Source organism: Orycteropus afer, unplaced genomic scaffold (assembly GCF_000298275.1).
Source record: "Orycteropus afer afer isolate SDZICR_OR568_19922 unplaced genomic scaffold, OryAfe1.0 scaffold00575, whole genome shotgun sequence".
Lineage (NCBI taxonomy): Eukaryota > Metazoa > Chordata > Mammalia > Tubulidentata > Orycteropodidae > Orycteropus > Orycteropus afer.
In genome coordinates, this window is record NW_006922162.1 from 420,264 (window position 1) to 436,638 (window position 16,375).

At 49.3% G+C, this 16,375-nt stretch overlaps 2 protein-coding genes across 2 annotated transcripts; one reads left to right on the plus strand and one right to left on the minus strand.

Annotated features, from left to right (window-relative positions):
- Nucleotides 1-831: 831 nt before the first annotated feature.
- On the plus strand, nt 832-10,443 carry ZNF692 (zinc finger protein 692). Its single transcript, XM_007956149.1, has 11 exons — nt 832-1,007; nt 1,297-1,328; nt 1,715-1,978; nt 3,066-3,114; nt 3,205-3,336; nt 3,675-3,905; nt 3,994-4,071; nt 4,171-4,249; nt 6,522-6,636; nt 9,858-9,957; nt 10,119-10,443. The coding sequence occupies exons 1-11, from the start codon at nt 832-834 to the stop codon at nt 10,441-10,443; spliced, it is 1,581 nt and encodes a 526-aa protein (XP_007954340.1).
- Nucleotides 10,444-12,153: 1,710 nt separating this feature from the next.
- ZNF672 (zinc finger protein 672) lies at nt 12,154-13,506 on the minus strand. The gene has a single exon (XM_007956151.1). It carries the CDS (start codon nt 13,504-13,506, stop codon nt 12,154-12,156), a length of 1,353 nt encoding a protein of 450 aa, XP_007954342.1.
- Between the last annotated feature and the right edge of the window lie 2,869 nt (nt 13,507-16,375).

Sequence of the window (16,375 nt, forward strand, 5' to 3'; positions counted from 1 at the left end):
CTCCAACCCCGGCTCCGGCCGCATTTCCGGGCTGGAGCTACCTAAACGCTGAGGACGGTTTCCTCTTAAAAGAGAAACGGCGGCCGCGCGCGCGAGGTGGGCCCCCAGTTTTCCAGTCGCTCTCCAGGCCTGTGCGCGAGGCCGCCAGGGGCGCAGCCATAGTCGGGGTGAGGGCGGGGTGGGGCCAGCAGGTAAGGTCGGAGTGGGGGTGGCAGCGGCGGGGACTCTTGGCCACCTGGAACTTGCCTTTGGGGTTTGGCCTTAGCCCACGCATTATGAGCGTTAAGTGGAGTGGCTAGAGAGCGAGTGGGGCGCACCCTCAGACTCCCGCCCTCATAGCTCCAGTCGACACAACTCTGGAAAAGCGCCTGTGCACGCCAGGACACGAGTCTGCCCCCTCCCCCTCGGCCCGCTCCTCAAGCCCCCATAAACCAGTAAATGCGGATACCCGCCTGAAGAAGAAATGTCTGCAACCCATTGGTTGAAATATCCCAATGCCCTCTCATGAAAATCGCAATCCCCTTCCCCGTAGCTCCTGTTTCTACAATTCAGTGGGTCCAAGGGCTCAGGCCTTTGTTCTAACTTTGACCTTGCCGCCACCTCCCACTCCAAGACACCCACCCCATAGCGCTGAATTTACACACCGTATAATAGAAGGAGGGGTGCTTTGAGCCCAGTTGCAGCTAATACTATTTAAATATTTCAGCCTTTCCCATTTGATTGATGAGGAAACTGAGGCCCACAGAGGCGGAGTGGACCTCAGGTCTCCGCCTGCCCCCAGATCAGGTTGGGCCCGATGGTGCATCTCTTTTACCCTCCAGGCCCTGCAATATGGCTTCTTCCCCGGCGGACGCAAGCCGGAGGCGGCGGGAGAAGCGGCGGCAACTGGATGCCCGCCGCAGCAAGTGTCGTATACGCCTGGGCGGCCACATGGAGCAGTGGTGCCTCCTGAAGGAGCGACTGGGTTTCTCCCTGCACTCGCAGCTCGCCAAGTTCCTGTTGGACCGGTTAGGGGCTGAGGGAAGGAGGGGGCTCCATGGGAGGGCACCAGGCAGAAGCTCCCAGGCGCCCTCCGCAGGGCCAAGTTAAGCTCCTGCTGCTTCTTCAGGCCTGAAGATTTCTCACTTCACCTGGACTGCCTGTGTGATAAAGCTTTCCCATGTTCCTGTATCTTGTCTTGTGGTCTCCAGCAAATAGGGTTTTTTCACAACTGGCCCCTGAAGTAAAAGTGAGTGCCCATCGAGGGCATTTAGCCAAGTGAGCTGCCACTTCACCTGTCTTCTCTCCCCCTGGCAGGTACATTTCTTCAAGCTGTATACTCTGTGCAGGTAGGCAGAGGATGGCTGGGGGATGCTGGTAGAGGGAGGACAGAAGTGCTCAAGATGTGTGTGTGTGTGTGGGGGGTGAGTAGGAGCTTAGGAGCCTGAGTGGAAGGGGAAGCAGTGAGTGAATTTGGGAAGGTGGGGAGTTGGGGAGCCCAGGATAGTGTGATGGACATCATGTGGGGAAGGGAGCAATGCCTTAGGACGCTTGTGGTCCTGAGCTCTCAAGAATGGCAAATTAGAGGAGGAAGGGACTTGGGTAGCTTGGGGTTGGAGGGATGGGAAGAGTAAGAAGACCGTATGGGTGCAGAGGGTGTCTGGGTGTGAAGGGTGTCCAGGGTTAATGGAGGAGGCCTCCCAGCTAAGCCTGACTGCCTCCCTCATCCCTCCAGGCCCTGAGCCTTCACCTCCCAAGGGTCTGCAGTACCTTGTACTCCTGTGTCATGCTCACAGCCAAGAGTGTAGCCTGGTGCCTGGGCTTCGAGAGCCTGGGGGCCGTGATGGGGGACTTGTGTGGGAGTGTTCGGCAGGCCATACCTTCTCCTGGGACCCCTCTTTGGGCTCCACACCTCCAGAGGCACCCAAGCCAATCCCCCTTCGACGGTCTGCCCGGAGAAGCTGGTGCTCAGAGACCAAGAGTGGACAGAAGCCTGCAGGTAGGCTGGGAGAGATAAGAGTTGGAAAGGAAAAGAAAGAAAAAGATCTTCCATCTTCTATGGCATATATCCATTGTCTAAAAATGATCCTTTCTTAATGAAAAAACTGTGCTGACAAAGAGTATATCCAAAATATATTAGTAGGTGTGAAAAACAAAATTCAGAATAGGATGTATGATATACTACTATTTGTGGAAAATAAAAAGAGAGTAAAAAGAAATACATATTTGTATGCAATTGTTAATGCATAAAATAACTGGAAGGACATGTAAGAAACCAGGTTGCCTGTTGGAAGAACTAGGGGACAGTGTTTTTTTTGTTTTGTTTTGTTTTTTTGGTGAAAATATATACCACACATCAAAACACACACCCATTCAGCAATTTCTCCATGTTCAATTCCGTGACATTGGTTATGTTCTTCACATTGTGTCATCATTCTTGCTATCTCCACCCAGATTATTTTATCACCATCAACATAGACTCATTGCTCCCTAAATTTCTCATCTAGACTTTAGAGTGTTGTTGACAATTTGATCTTATATAGATAATTCTTTAAAGAAGAGCAATGATCAAGACAAGCATGTTTTTAACTAATGGAGCTAAGCTGTTGTTTGGGCTAAAGATTTCAGAAAATAGTTATGGTTCAAGGTTTAAAGATTGTCTCAGGGCAATAGAATGGGATGTTCCTTTAGTCTCAATGGGTCTACTAAGTTTGGATTCTATAGAAATTTGAAATTCTGTTATATGTGTTTCCCCCTTTTGATCAAGATCCATTTGTTGAGTCCCTGATCAAAATATTCAGTAATGGTATGGCAAAACAGGCAGTAGTTCACAGAGACAGTTAGGTCTGCAGTCAGTTCCTTCTCTGATTTTTGGGTCTGGAATTGAGACTTTTCACTGTGTACCTTTTTATACTCTTATTTTTTAAAAAACCATATGAATATATCATATTGTAAGGTGAAATTCCTGCTTCCATTCTAGTACCCTCTGTCCCTTCCTCCTCCTTCCTAACAGACCTTAGAACTCCACCTGTCCTCATTCCTTGAGCCCAGAGTTCCTTCCCCTTTGACCCTGCCTATGCCAACAGGTTTAGAATCTGAGGATGGTGAGAAGACTCAGGAATCCAGGTTGCCCAGGTGAGGTTCAGAGGTGGGGGGCAGGATAGACCTGGGTGGACAATGGAGGTGAGGGAGCAGGACCTCAGCTTTGCTTTCCTTTGCCTGCAGTGGTGTAGGACAACCATCAGAGACTTCCCTGCCCCCAAGAGAGGAAGATAGGGTGGAAGAAGAGGAAGAGGAGGATGAAGAGGAGATGCTCAGTGATGCGAGCCCATGGACCTACAGTTCCTCCCCAGATGAGCAAGTGGGGGCTGAGGAGGGATAGTGAAGAGAACAGGAGGAGGAAGGAGGTGGCAGGCTCAGGAATCCAGAGCTTTGCAGACATGATGGACTTTTTTGGGGAGGAGGGAGAAAGTTGGGCTTTGGGAAAAGTAAAAAGGACTAGAGGCTTTGAATTGAGGTAGAATAGGGTGAAATCAGGCTCTGGGGAAGACTGAGGACTAAAAGTAGGTATGAACAGAAAGCCAGGGGTGGGGCTGGGGTTGTTCTGAGATTTAGAAGCCAGGATGGGGAAGAGACTGGGCCTGGTTTGAGAGCTTGGGTAGATAATGCCCTCTTACTCTTTCTTCTCTTTTCAGCAGTGAGCCAGATATTCCCAGCTCCCCCAAACCACCTCCTGCCTCTCTCACCCCTTCCTTTAAAGAGGAGGAGAAACCACCTGCCCCCTCAGATCTCTCCACTCCTCTGGCTACACCATCCTCTTCAGTATCCTGTTTGGGTTCTGGACTTCCTTTGACTGCAGAAATCAGAACACAGCCAGAGCTTAGTGAGACCCCTCAGGCAGCCCAGGATACTGAGCTCCCAGCCAGGTAACCTGATAGCTGAGACAGAGGGCAGAAAAGTTCTGGAATGTGACCCTTCCTTGAGCCCCTCTGATCCCCTCTTTGCTGCCAGTAGCCCTGGAAGTCAAGCCCAGTCTGCCCCAACCCCAGCCTGTGATGAAGACACTGCACAGATTGGCCCCAAGAGAATCAGGTAGGACTTGGGGGAAGGGGGTTCTGAGGAGAGGGACAAGAGGAAAAAGGCAGAGAAGAGTGGGCAAGACTCCTATTCTTACCCATTTTCTTTCCCCAGGAAAGCTGCCAAAAGAGAACTTCTGCCTTGTGACTTCCCTGGCTGTGGAAAGATCTTCTCTAACCGGCAGTATTTGAATGTGAGGGGCACAGGTTGGGTTTTGTGATTCCACTGGGTGTGAGAAAGAGAGGATAGGGGCTGAAAGAGATACTAAGGAGAGGGACTCTATGGTGTGGAGGGATTTGGAGCCAGAAAGAAGTTAATAATCAAGCAGTTGTTTCATTAAACCAGATAACTGATAGATGAGGCAGAAAATCCAAGCCTCAACTGCTCAAAGCCACTTACCACTACTGCTTATGACATGGAACCTCAGAGAATTACAGAGATATGGCAGCGGTAATTATCAAGCTCTTATGGTGCACTAGTGACTATTCTAAGGCCTTAACATGCATCAAGTCATTTGAGCCTCACAGCATCCCTATGGAGTATCCCATTGCCATGGAATTGATTCCTATTCATCGTGACCCCATGTATTATAGACTAAAACTGCTTCACAGGGTTTTCATGGCTCTAATCTTGCTCTGGTAGCATAGTGGCTAAGTCACTTGCCTGCTAACCAGACGGCTGGCGGTTCAAACCCACCAGCCACTCCTCGGAAGGAAGGTTGGGCAATCCTACTTCTGTAGTGATACTGCCTCGAAAACCCAAGGAGGGGTCGCTATGAGTTGGGGCCGACTCAATGGCACATAACAACAACAATCTTTTACGGAAGCATATCACCAGGTCTTTCTTCTGCAGTGCTGCTGGGTGGATTCAAACCACCAACCTTTAGGTTAGTAGTCGAGCACAAACCATTTGTGCCACCCAAGGACCTCCCGATGGAGTAGGTGTTGTTCCTATTCCTGCTTTCTAGGTGAAGAAAAAGAAATTATTTATATGTATTTATAAATAAATACATACTTGTATGCAATTGTTAATGCATAAAATAACTGGAAGGACATGTAAGAAACCAGGTTTCTTTATAAATACACTTTGCATAAAGTGCATAGCTAAGTGAAGAAATTTGCCCCTGGTTCCTCAGGTAGTATGTGGTAGTGCAGGGATTCTGAGCCTGGGAGCCTGGCTTCAGAGTCCACACTCTGGAGGCTTCACCATACTTTCCAGGTAGGTAGCCCTAGAGTGGGAAGAACTGGGAAATGATCCCGTCCCAAACCTCATTGCATGAGAGGTATGAGCCACAGAAGGATGAAGGGCCAGCCCTACAATCAGCCAAAGCCCTCTACAGGTCATGTCTAAGATTGAGGGAAGAAGGTACCAGACCAGAGGGAGGGATGGCGAGGCATAGGTGACAAAACCAAACCAAACCAAATTCATTGCCGTTGAATCATATCCGATTCATAGCTACCCCTCCTTGGGTTTCTGAGGCGATATCTCTGTGGAAGTAGATTGCCCAATCTTCCTTCTGAGGAGTAGCTGGTGGGTTTGAACCACCAGCCTTCTGGTTAGCCATCAAATGCCTTAGGCACTATGCCATCAGAGCTCCCATAGATGGACAAGATGGGGGAAAAGCTTTGGTAAAGATGATATAGAGAGGAAGTGAATGGAAAAGGGGGGTGGATATCCCTGTGTATTCTTGAGTGTCAGTAAAGCTCAAAGCTGAGAAGAGCATTCAGCTGTGGAAGGTCAAACATTTCTTGAGCCTGTTATGGAGGGAACTGAAGCAGCCTCTGGTGATTTAACTATGAAAAAAATGGTGTTACAGAAAAAGAGGAAAGCCCATGCTATTTAGTGAAGTAGCATGAGAAATTAGATCAAGTAAAAAGATAAATACTTTCCATATTGGGGAATTACAGTTGAAGAAGCCTTAAAAGTGTTCTAGGTTGAGTGTATGTGTGTGTGTGTGTGTGTGTGTTTTCAAAGCAGATTTAGGAGAAAATTATAGTGTACTCATAGTGAGCTATTAATGAAAAACAGAGTGGAAAATATTTTTATACATTAGAACTGATATTGAAGAGAATAATCATGCGAGCAATAATCTGCAGTATTCTCCTTTCCTACCTTGTCACAGAGAAAATTCATGGCTAGTTAAACCAGAAGTGTCATGGGAGCAGTATTTTGCATAGGAAACTAGACATTGCAAAGTGAGGGTATGGCAAGGAGTTGAGATAATGGAACTGGAGAGCAGAGTACAGACAAGGGAAAATGAGATCAAGGTGCTCATGGTAGAGATGAGGACTGGGCCAGGGTAACGTGAACTTCTGGCCATGACATGGAGAACTGCTGGGGTGCAGATGTTGTAGGATAGGGACAGGCAGCAGAGCCCATCTGCCTGGTAAGCTCTGAATTGCAGCCCCAGGGATTGCGGCTATCCTTTGTTCTCTTCTTCCCTGCCACCTGCTTTCCTTCTCTAGCACCACAAGAAGTACCAGCACATCCACCAGAAGTCCTTCTCCTGCCCAGAGCCAGCCTGTGGGAAGTCTTTCAACTTTAAGAAACACCTGAAGGAGCATGTGAAATTGCATAGTGGTGAGTGGTGAAATTTGCCACCTTCAGCTCCTTCTTTGTGGGTTCCTAGACATCTTGTGCATTCATTCATCCTTCATTCATTATATGTTGAACATCTTCTTGAGACTCTGTTCTAGGTGCTGGTGCTGGGAATATAGCAGTTAACAGTCCCTAACCTTCATGAGCTGTGATAGCATAGTGCTTGACTGCTAATCAGAAGACTGGCGGTTCAAACCCACTAGCCACTCCTCAGAAGGAAGGTTGGGCAATCTACTTCTGTAGTGATACAGCCTCGGAAACCCAAGGAGGGCTCACTATGAGTCGGGTTCTACTGGACGACACATAACAACCTTCATGAGATTTCCATACCATTGATAAAGTGCTGTGGAGAAACATAAAAGCAGGATAAGGGAGTAGAATGTGCTCTTGTAGAAAGGGAAGTCCCTTTGAACAAAAGACTTGAATGAAGTGAGGACCTAAGACCTATATATATCTACAGGAAGTACAGGTGGGAAGACCCTGCAGTGGGATCTGCATGGTGTATTTGATGAATGGGGAGGAGGCCACTGAGGTTAGAAAGAAAAGATTGAGGTCAGATAGGTGATGGGCATCTCAGAGACCACTGTTAGGTTGGCTTGGCTTCTACTCTGAGATGGGTGCCATCAGCAGGTCTTGGGAGGGATGTGACCGACTTTTAAAAGAGTCACTGAAAGGAAAAGAAAAGAAAAAAAGGAATACTGGCAGATGTGTGGTGAATAGACAGCCAAGGGCAGAGAAGTGACTGTAGAAATAAGCCCTGTGCAAGATGAGCCTGGATTCAACTTAGCAGTCCAGTTGGTAAGAAGTGGCCGGAGGCTGACTGGAGTATAAAGGTGTGACTAGAAGAGTTGGTTGCTGCCAGACCAGATGGATTGGCTACTGGTTTAAAAGGAAGGAGCATTTGAGGTTGTCTCGAGGATACTGGTCTGAGCTACTGGGCAGATGATGTGATTGACTGAAAATGAGGGGAGAAGTAGGCCTGGGGAGAAGGAACTTTGATTTGGCACACACTGGTTAGCTATCCAAGGAGAGATATCAGGTAGGTAGTTGAGTCTGTGAATCTGGGGTTCCAGAAAGATGTCAGGCAAAAAATATTAATGTGTGTCCTGAGCATATGGTTAGTATTTGAAACTGTGGAACTGGGTATGCTTAGGGAGTGAGACCAAATAGAGAAGAGATATGAGTGCAGCACACCTGCTGTTAGTGGACAGGAGGAGAGGAGGGGCAGCCACAGAGAGACATTGAGGAAGGTGAGGAGAGCGGTCTCCAAGGAATACGATAAAGTGTTCCAAGAAGGAGGGAAGGGTGAGCTGTGTCAGTGCTATAGGACTGAGTAAGAAGAGGATGGAAATAGCCCACTGGATGGGGCAGCGTAGCAGCCATCCTTGACCTTGACAAGATGGCACTGATAAGATGAAAGCTGGAATGGAGTGGGTTCCAGACAGTGTGAAGTTGAAGAAGTGCAGACAAAAAGTATGGATAACTCTTCAGTTTTGCTGTGAAGACAGAGAAACGGGGTCATAGCTGGTGAACTCTGATCTAGGAGCACAGAGATGGGAATGATCCCATAGGGGAAAGGCTTGCTGACAGTAGGGTGGAGTGTGGAACAGTCTCCTTGAGTTGGCAAAAAGCGCTGGGTTACAAAGCACAGTGGACTATGGCCTCAGGGGAATAAGTGGGTGTTCATGTGTGTGGGTACAGATGCAGGTTGTCTGGTGGATTTGATGGTGGGAGGATATGGGAGTTCTCTTGTGATTTCTTTTCTTGGTGACTTAAAGAATGAAATCAACAACTGAGTGAGAATAGTGGGCTGGGGGTGTTGTAGGGTTGTGGAGAGAGGTGATGTGAAATGACCTTCTAGGCTCCAGAATGTGGGAGTGTGAATTGGCCAGAGAAATGTATAATGTACGCTTGTGGTTGTGGATAAAGGAGAGGCCAGTGGCAGAGTTGTGGGGTGTGCTTCTAACCCCCCTCGATGCACATGTATAGGCCTAGAGCAGACCAAGTGTTATGTTTATCTTGAATTGGAGTTTAACCTGGTAGGTATAATAGATCAGGTGAACTGGTAGTGTAAATGAAAGAATGGCTACTAAGATGGGCCATGGAATGGAGCTGGGTGAGAGGGGTAGGGAGGGCAAGAGGGTGTTGAAAGATAGTATGGAGGTGGTGGGGCCATTGGCTTGGCAGCCTGGCAGTCATGGGGTTATCATAGTGGGACAAAGGAAGAGACCTGGCAGGAACTGGGATGCTTCACACCTGTGTCCTGGGAGTGGCTGAGGTAAGATGGGGCACAAAGTCATTAGTAGTCAAGGAACAGAGGAGTAGAGTGCTGGGTGTATGAAAACAAACCTACAGCAGGAGTATTGGCAGAGGAGAGGGCCTGAAGCCAGAGTTGTGTGGAGTGATCAAGATGAAGGTAGAAGGCTGTAGTGGGGGTGTGGGGGTCCATGTGTGATCTGATGGCCCCCATCAGATATGAGGATCTACAGGGAGGTCTGAGGGGCTATGAGAAGCAAGAAGACATGTACCACAGGTCCTGAGATTTGTAGGGTGTAGAACCACATATCAAGCACACATGAGACCTGAAGGAGCAGTAGTGACCTTGGGTAATGGGCAGTTAGAGGTAGCAGATAAGGGCACATTCAGGGACAAGGTAGAGGAGAGGGGATTTGGCTGATGACAGACAGGGAGTTCCACAGGGCACTGTCAGGGCTAGGAAGGGGTAGGAGATAGGGAAAGAAGAAATATGCAGGCCTGAATGAGGAGAAGAGCCTAGGTCCCAGGGAGTGGCTTTGGGGCTTAGACTTAATCCTAATTCCTGTCTCTAGACTTCCTCCTGGTGTCTTCTACCCACACATAAGGATCCAGCTTTTTTTCCCTTATATCTCCTTTGACAAAGATCCAGCTTAGGGACCTAGATGCAAGGTGGTACACCTCTGATGGGTGTCCAATGGGTTGGGCAGGGATTAGGTAACAATGGCAACAAAGTCTTTTAGGCTGTGTCACTTTCTGTTTACATGTCACTTGGTTGTCATGACCATTTAAGTAAAGAAGGTTCAGAGATTTGCTCAAGGCCAATGAATTAGAACTCAGATCTCCTGACCCCCAATACTGGTATATTCCTGTGGGCATGGTAGGTGGGTGGGCTGGGGTGGGGCTGAATCCTAGGGATATATACTGAAGTTTCCCCCATGTGCCCACAGACACCCGGGACTACATCTGTGAATTCTGCGCTCGGTCATTCCGCACCAGCAGCAACCTTGTCATCCACCGACGGATCCACACTGGAGAGAAACCCCTGCAGTATGAGCTGGGATGAGGGCCTGGAGGCCAAAGGACCAATGTGGGGAGGGAGCTGGCATGGACACAGACAGGGGACCCAGGTCCTGGGGAAGCAGGAGGAACTGCTGGAAAAGTCAAAATGGCTAAGGCCCCTATTTTCCCCTCCTTGCCCCTTTTTCCAGGTGTGAGATCTGTGGGTTCACCTGCCGCCAGAAGGCCTCTCTGAATTGGCACCGGCGCAAGCATGCTGAGACAGCAGCTGCCTTGCTCTTCCCCTGTGAGTTCTGTGGCAAGCGCTTTGAAAAGCCAGACAGTGTTGCAGCCCACCGCAGCAAAAGCCACCCAGCCCCACTCCTGGGCCCACAGGAGTCACCTGGCCCCTTGGAGCCCTATCCCAGCATTTCTGTCTCAGGGGCCCTGGGGTCCACTGAGGCCCCAGGGGCCATGCTGCTAGGGGCTCGTTCCTCTCCGTCTCCTCAGGTTCCAGTCCTACTCCCTCAGAAATGACCTCTTCCTCCTAGACTTTGGGGAACCAGACCCTAGGAACTAGAAAGGAGCAAAGAGAGTGGTTCAGAGAAGCACCAGATCCCTGGGTCTCCAGGAACTAGGGCTAGGAGTTCAGGGTGAAGTACTCATGAAGAAGTAGGGGAGCTGGACTACTTTATTCTACCTAAAGGACAGAATAAATAGTATTTTACATGGCATGTGTGGACAGAGTGAGTGTTTTGGCACCTGAAACACAGGAATCCTAATTCCTCTGAAATCAGGCTTTGTAGAATATGCTGGAGTATAGGTACACAGCCCTGGTTCTCTCCCTGCAGGTCCCTTGCCCACTCTCCCTCCACTCACTCTGAAGGTCCCAAGTTGCTTTAGGGACTGTTTGGCACTTAACAGTCCTGAAGACTGTTTCAGCCCTAGTTTTGCACTGAAATAGGGCAGATTGTAAGTCTAGTGAGCTTTAGGTCTCTCCAAGATGGAGGAGGAAGACGGGTATGATTCTGGGCCACATTAGTGGTTGCCACTAACAGAGAAAAACAAATACGTCAACCTTGAAGAGGCTTGCCTTCCAGTGCAGAGATGAGAGGTCCTATGTGCAAAGAGATCACTGAGCTATGCTGGGAAAAGAGACCTTGGAACTGCCAAAGGAGCTGGCTCTTAGACCACTTCAAAGTATGCAAAGGCCATCAGCTTCAGGTTTCACAAAGGAGGCTCTTGGCATCAGGAACCAAAACAAACAGCTGTTTATTTCACTAGCTATAAGCAAAAAGTTGCCAGCCAATTCCATGAGATATTACACCTTGCCCTCTCCCCTTTGTGGAACATCTTTCATCATGAACAGAGACCCTTGGCTTCAAGCTTAATTTGGACATAATATTCTGATGCTCCAGTTGGCAGTGCCCAGGTTTGTAGATACTTGGTTTTGGCCTAGGGCCCAGGGCCAATGTCAGTCTTCCCCCACCTGGCAGGAAAACACAGTCCTGAGAAGCATTTTTATTTAGATACCATGAGACCTGCCTAGGGGCCAGGTACATGACCATGCTAAAGGGCTCCTGCCCTTCTTCAACTGGTGGGCCAACTCTGCTAGGCGAGGCTTGGTGCTTCTGGTAAGATGTCCTTCACTGAAATGATCCCTCTGCCTCCAAAATTCCTACCTTGATACACTACCACCTGTCTCAGAAAACTGAGGGAGAAAGAAGCAGAGACTAAAACTCATATGGAACCAAGAGTCAAGAAGACCACAGAGCAAAATTTGATCCTGGAGCCTTATCTGTGCTCATTAGCTGGATGGACAGCAGCCAAAGAACCAGATAAGGAGAGGCTGCAGAAATATAGGCTGGAATAAGGAGATGGGGCAAGAGAAGAGCACAGGGTGGGAAAACGGGAAAGAAACACCAGAGAGCAGAGGAGTGATGGGCCACACCAATCCTAGGCCCTCTTGCATGCTTGAGGTCTGGGAAGTTTCCCCTGATTCTCTGTACCTACACTCCAGAGGGAGAGAAGCAAGGTGATGAAGACTGAGAACAGAAAAGAGCTGACAGGCCAGGTGAAGAGCAACTGAAATGGGAGGAAAAGCAGCAGGCCATCCCATCTTTTCCCAAACCTTGATAATCTAGTTCAGCCCTAGTCCCTAGTGGTAGTTGTAGGTGCTTATCCAGCTCCACCTGGAGTGAAGCCTCTTAGCAGGTCTCCCGAGTGGGACACAAGGAACCCCAGCTTTTACTGTCCAGTCTCCCCTGTAAAAACGATGGCAGAGCCCGCAGAGCTTAAGTTCAAGGCGGCCTTGGCAGCAGCATTACGAGCGCGCGTGTGTGCCCGCTGGTGCTGTGACAGTGAGCGGCTGTGGCTGAAGCACTTGCCGCACTCAGCACACACTGCTGGTCGCTCACCCAGGTGTGTCTTGCGATGTAGCGACAGCTTAGAGCCAACACTGAAGGCCTTGCCGCACTCGGGGCACTTGTGCGGCTTGTGGCCGGTATGGTTGCGCCGGTGCACGTTAAGGTTGGACACACACGTGAAGCGCTTGCCACACTGCTCACAGTGGTAGGGCTTCTCGCCGGTGTGCGTACGCCGGTGCTTGGTGAGATCTGAACGGTCACTGAAGCGGCGGCCACAGTCAGGACATGGGAAGGGCCTCTCACCCGTGTGTATGCGCTGATGCACCACCAAGTCAGAGCGCTGCCCGAAGCCCTTGCCGCATGTGACGCACGCGTGAGGCCGCTCACCCTGGTGGCTGCGCCTGTGGCGCAGCAGCGTGGAACTCTCACTAAAACAGCGCCCGCAGTCGGTGCACGAGTATGGCTTCTCGCCGGTGTGCGTGCGTTGGTGGCGCACCAGTGTGGCACTCTCCAAGAAGCCCTTGCCGCACTCCGGGCACTTGAAGGGCTTCTCGCCAGAGTGTGTTTGCAGGTGTCGCGTAAGCGTAGAACTCTTGCTGAAGCTCTTGCCACACACACCACAGAGGTGACCGTCCTGAGCATGCAGCTGTTGGCTAGCGGGGTTGCTGAGATTCCGGGCTGTGTGGATGCGCGTGTGGCTCCGCAGTCCTGCACCACTACGGAAGGCCCGCGGACACTGTGCACAGTGGTGCGGGCGCTCAGCAGGCGTGGCACTTGACCCCAGTGGGTGTGCCCGCGCCTCGTGGAAGCGCAAGGCACTCTGGCGGAAAGTGCGGGTGCACAGAGGACAGCGGCGAGGGCGTTCAGGAGGATGCCAGCGGCGCCGGTGCAAGAGAAGTGCTGCGAGGTGTGGAAAGCGGCGGCCACAGGCACGGCAGGGGCAGGTGCGGTTACGCCGCCGGTGCGTTCCTTGGTGCAGGTCCAGACCACCGCTTTGGCGGAAGCTTTGGCCGCACTCGCTGCAGATATACAGCGTCTCCCCGGCGTGAGCGCGCCTGTGAGCACGCAGGTCTGCAGCCCGCGCACAGCGCTCACCGCACTCGAGGCAGCGAAAGCTACTGTCACCGCCATGGGCGCGCTCATGCCTCATCAACACAGAGCTGTAACAGAAGCTCTTGCCGCACTCAATGCATGTGTAAGGCCTCCCTGCTGCTGCCCCTGATGCCGTGAACATGGTGAGGCTCTGGTGCCTGCAGGGTGCAGGGTGACGACTGGGTTGGCAGGGAAGTTTGCAGCTCAAGCTTCGAGATTCATCTTCTCGGGGTGCCAGTTTATTTCATTTTCTGGCGGCCTGGAAAGGGAATAGTTGTAGAGGGAAGAAGGGGAGGCCTCAAAAACCAGTCTGTGAACTCCTGGGTTCCTCCCACTAACAGCACTGTGGCTATTTCAGAGGCAGGCAGCCGTCAGCAACAGCTTGCACTTGGGAGGGCATTTCAGCTAGACCATCTTCCAGGTCCTTTCTCCAAGAGGCAAAGCCAGAGATGGTATCAGAAATATGGAGAGGGGAATCCTTGTGCCATCCTACGCAAGAGGAACACACTGTGGCTTTCCTAAAGAACAGTCTAGTACCAGTTCTGCTGGGAGGATTATCCAGCCAGTAGTCTGTCCTTTGAGGTAGTATTCTGACCCAGGGATGTATTAGGAAACCACCAAGGAGAAATGGGGCTACAAGAAAGCCCCTGGGTCTAGACCACACCAACACCTACCTATAAGACCCAGGATTCCCAAGCCACCAAAATGAGCTCAGCCAGGCCTTCGCTAGCTGTGTGAAAGGATACACACAGAGGCTGAGCAGCCTGGGCAAAAAGCTCAGACCCTGACATTACTGGAAGGTCAACTTAAAGGGGCTGGCCCCTAGGCAAGCGAGAATATCCGATAAACACCAAAAAATTGCTCTTTGGCTTTAGATAGTACCTGATAATCATCCCCACACTAGTACACAGACCCAAAATTCCTTGGCCCAGCCTTGAAAAAGCAACTCAGGAGAAAGCCAGGGAAATAGGTAAGAAGGGAGTATGGATTATTAATGCTTTTCAATTTTTAGGAGAAAAGAAAGGGGCATGCCCTTTTCATTCTCAGGGCATCCAGGTTGTTTGCCCCAGCTCAAGAGCTCCAAGGACAGGATAGTAAAGAAGTTCCTTTATGGGGATCAATTCTACTCTATCTTGTTCATCTCAAATATTTATCTGCCCGTGCTCTCGAGTGAGAACACAAATGTGGCCCTTCTTATCCTGTTGTTACCCTCAGGACCTCACAGATCTGTCCCAGCCCAATACAATGGGACAATGGAGATTAGGTATAGTTGCTAGTTCAGTATAGCCCTGCATTGTCCAACAGATCAGGGAAAAAACCAAAACATAAAATGGTCAGCAGTCATTTTCTCATTAAGCAGATGGAAATCCATCATGAACACACAGAGCTTTGGTTAAAACACCCCATACATGGCAGTCTTGTCTTTTGGATGCAAATAGGGTCAACTGAAAATTTCTTGAAAATCATAAACCTGCAGGGGTGAGTTCTGGAGCTTCTGCTCCCCTCTGCCCTGGGCAGGAGGGGCAGCCACAGGATATTCTCCTCTCATGCCTCTGAAGCAGGATTTGCTGTGCCCTGCAGGGGTGAAGTAAGAAGGAAAATGTAAATTCAAACTGAGCAGAGGGAACAAAGGCAGAAGAAAGGAGAGGGAAAGTTTCCAGAAACAGGTTGTTTAATAGACATCTCCTAATATTTAAAAAACAGAAACAAAAAACAAAACCTAGCAATCAAGAATTGTATCATGAATCAAATCACTCACCTTCATCTAAGAAACTACTTCCCTCCCCCTATCTCCTTCCTTTCCATTTATCTGGAGTAGTTTAAATCCCAGACATCAAGGAAGATGGGTTCTAACCAAAATCCGAAAGCAGAGACAAGCCCTTCTGCAGACCTGAGAAGTCCCATGGTTCCTCCAAAGAGAACTGTCAGCCTGGACACTTGCAGTGCTGATTCTAGCTGAATGTGCGATCATTCTACTTTTGCACCACAGCTACAGTTAAGAGAAATGTTTGCTTTAATGTGAATAAAAATCCTGGAGACTCTGTGGCTGATCCCAGATGTCAAAGAGAGCAAGGCCCCAGTGAGTGCTCTACTTGGGAGTGGGGGGAGGTCCTCCAGAAACCATGGCACCACTCAGGCTATTTCTGGGAGCCTCCCTCTCTCCTAGGCCACTGCTGAAAAGTGAAACAAGTACACAAACAAAATTGCACACATATATGGCATATAAACAATGATACCATTTCTCCCTATTATGGATGTGGAGTAATGTTGTTGGTGTTATGTGCCATCAAGTCAGCCCCGACTCATAGCGACCCCTCCTTCAGTTTCCGAGGCAGTATCACTACAGAAGTAGGACTGCCCAACCTTCCTTCTGAGGAGTAGCTGGTTCTCCCTATTATGGATGTGGAGTAATAGAGACCTTGATCTAGGGCGCAGATCCTTGAGTGCCAGGGTACACCATTTAAGTCTCTTCTGTACCTCACGCCATGCTGGAGCTTGCTCTGGGAGAGGTCTGTGCCCAGGGAAGAAACCTGAAAGAAAAATAAAATGAAGTATCACTATGCCCCCCCTCAAAAAAAATGTCTAACCTCCATTTTACTGTGACTTTTGAAGCTATTATACGGTCAAATTTATTATGAAAAAATAAATAAGGATAAGGAAGACCGAAAATGAGGAAAAGGTGTAATTATCTGTGAATTGGTGAAAGGTCCTAATACTTTAAAATATTTTAGTACCTTCCAAGCATTAAATACCTATAAATATTATATATACAGCTAATAAAATATATACTAAAAAGATAATCTAATGGAAAATATTTAACATTCACAAAAGATTCAAGATGAAGTTCTGAGTTTCATGTATCAGTGTATTTTTGTTTCTTATTCAATAGATGTTGTTGTTGTTGTTGTTATGTGCCGTCAAGTCGGACCCGAATGGCCCTTCCAAATCCTGGAGCCCAGAACAAAGGGAGGCTGGCCCACCTCATAGTCCCTGGAGGGCTCTGCCTGGGA

Excerpts from the sequence above, each read along its gene's own strand:
- ZNF672 (XM_007956151.1), bottom strand. The coding sequence starts at position 13,506 with ATGTTCACGGCATCAGGGGCAGCAGCAGGGAGGCCTTACACATGCATT.
- ZNF692 (XM_007956149.1), top strand. The coding sequence starts at position 832 with ATGGCTTCTTCCCCGGCGGACGCAAGCCGGAGGCGGCGGGAGAAGCGG. Across the intron at positions 1,008-1,296 it reads GCCAAGTTCCTGTTGGACCG|GTACATTTCTTCAAGCTGTA; the intron begins GTTAGGGGCTGA and ends TCCCCCTGGCAG. Across the intron at positions 9,958-10,118 it reads ACTGGAGAGAAACCCCTGCA|GTGTGAGATCTGTGGGTTCA; the intron begins GTATGAGCTGGG and ends CCCTTTTTCCAG.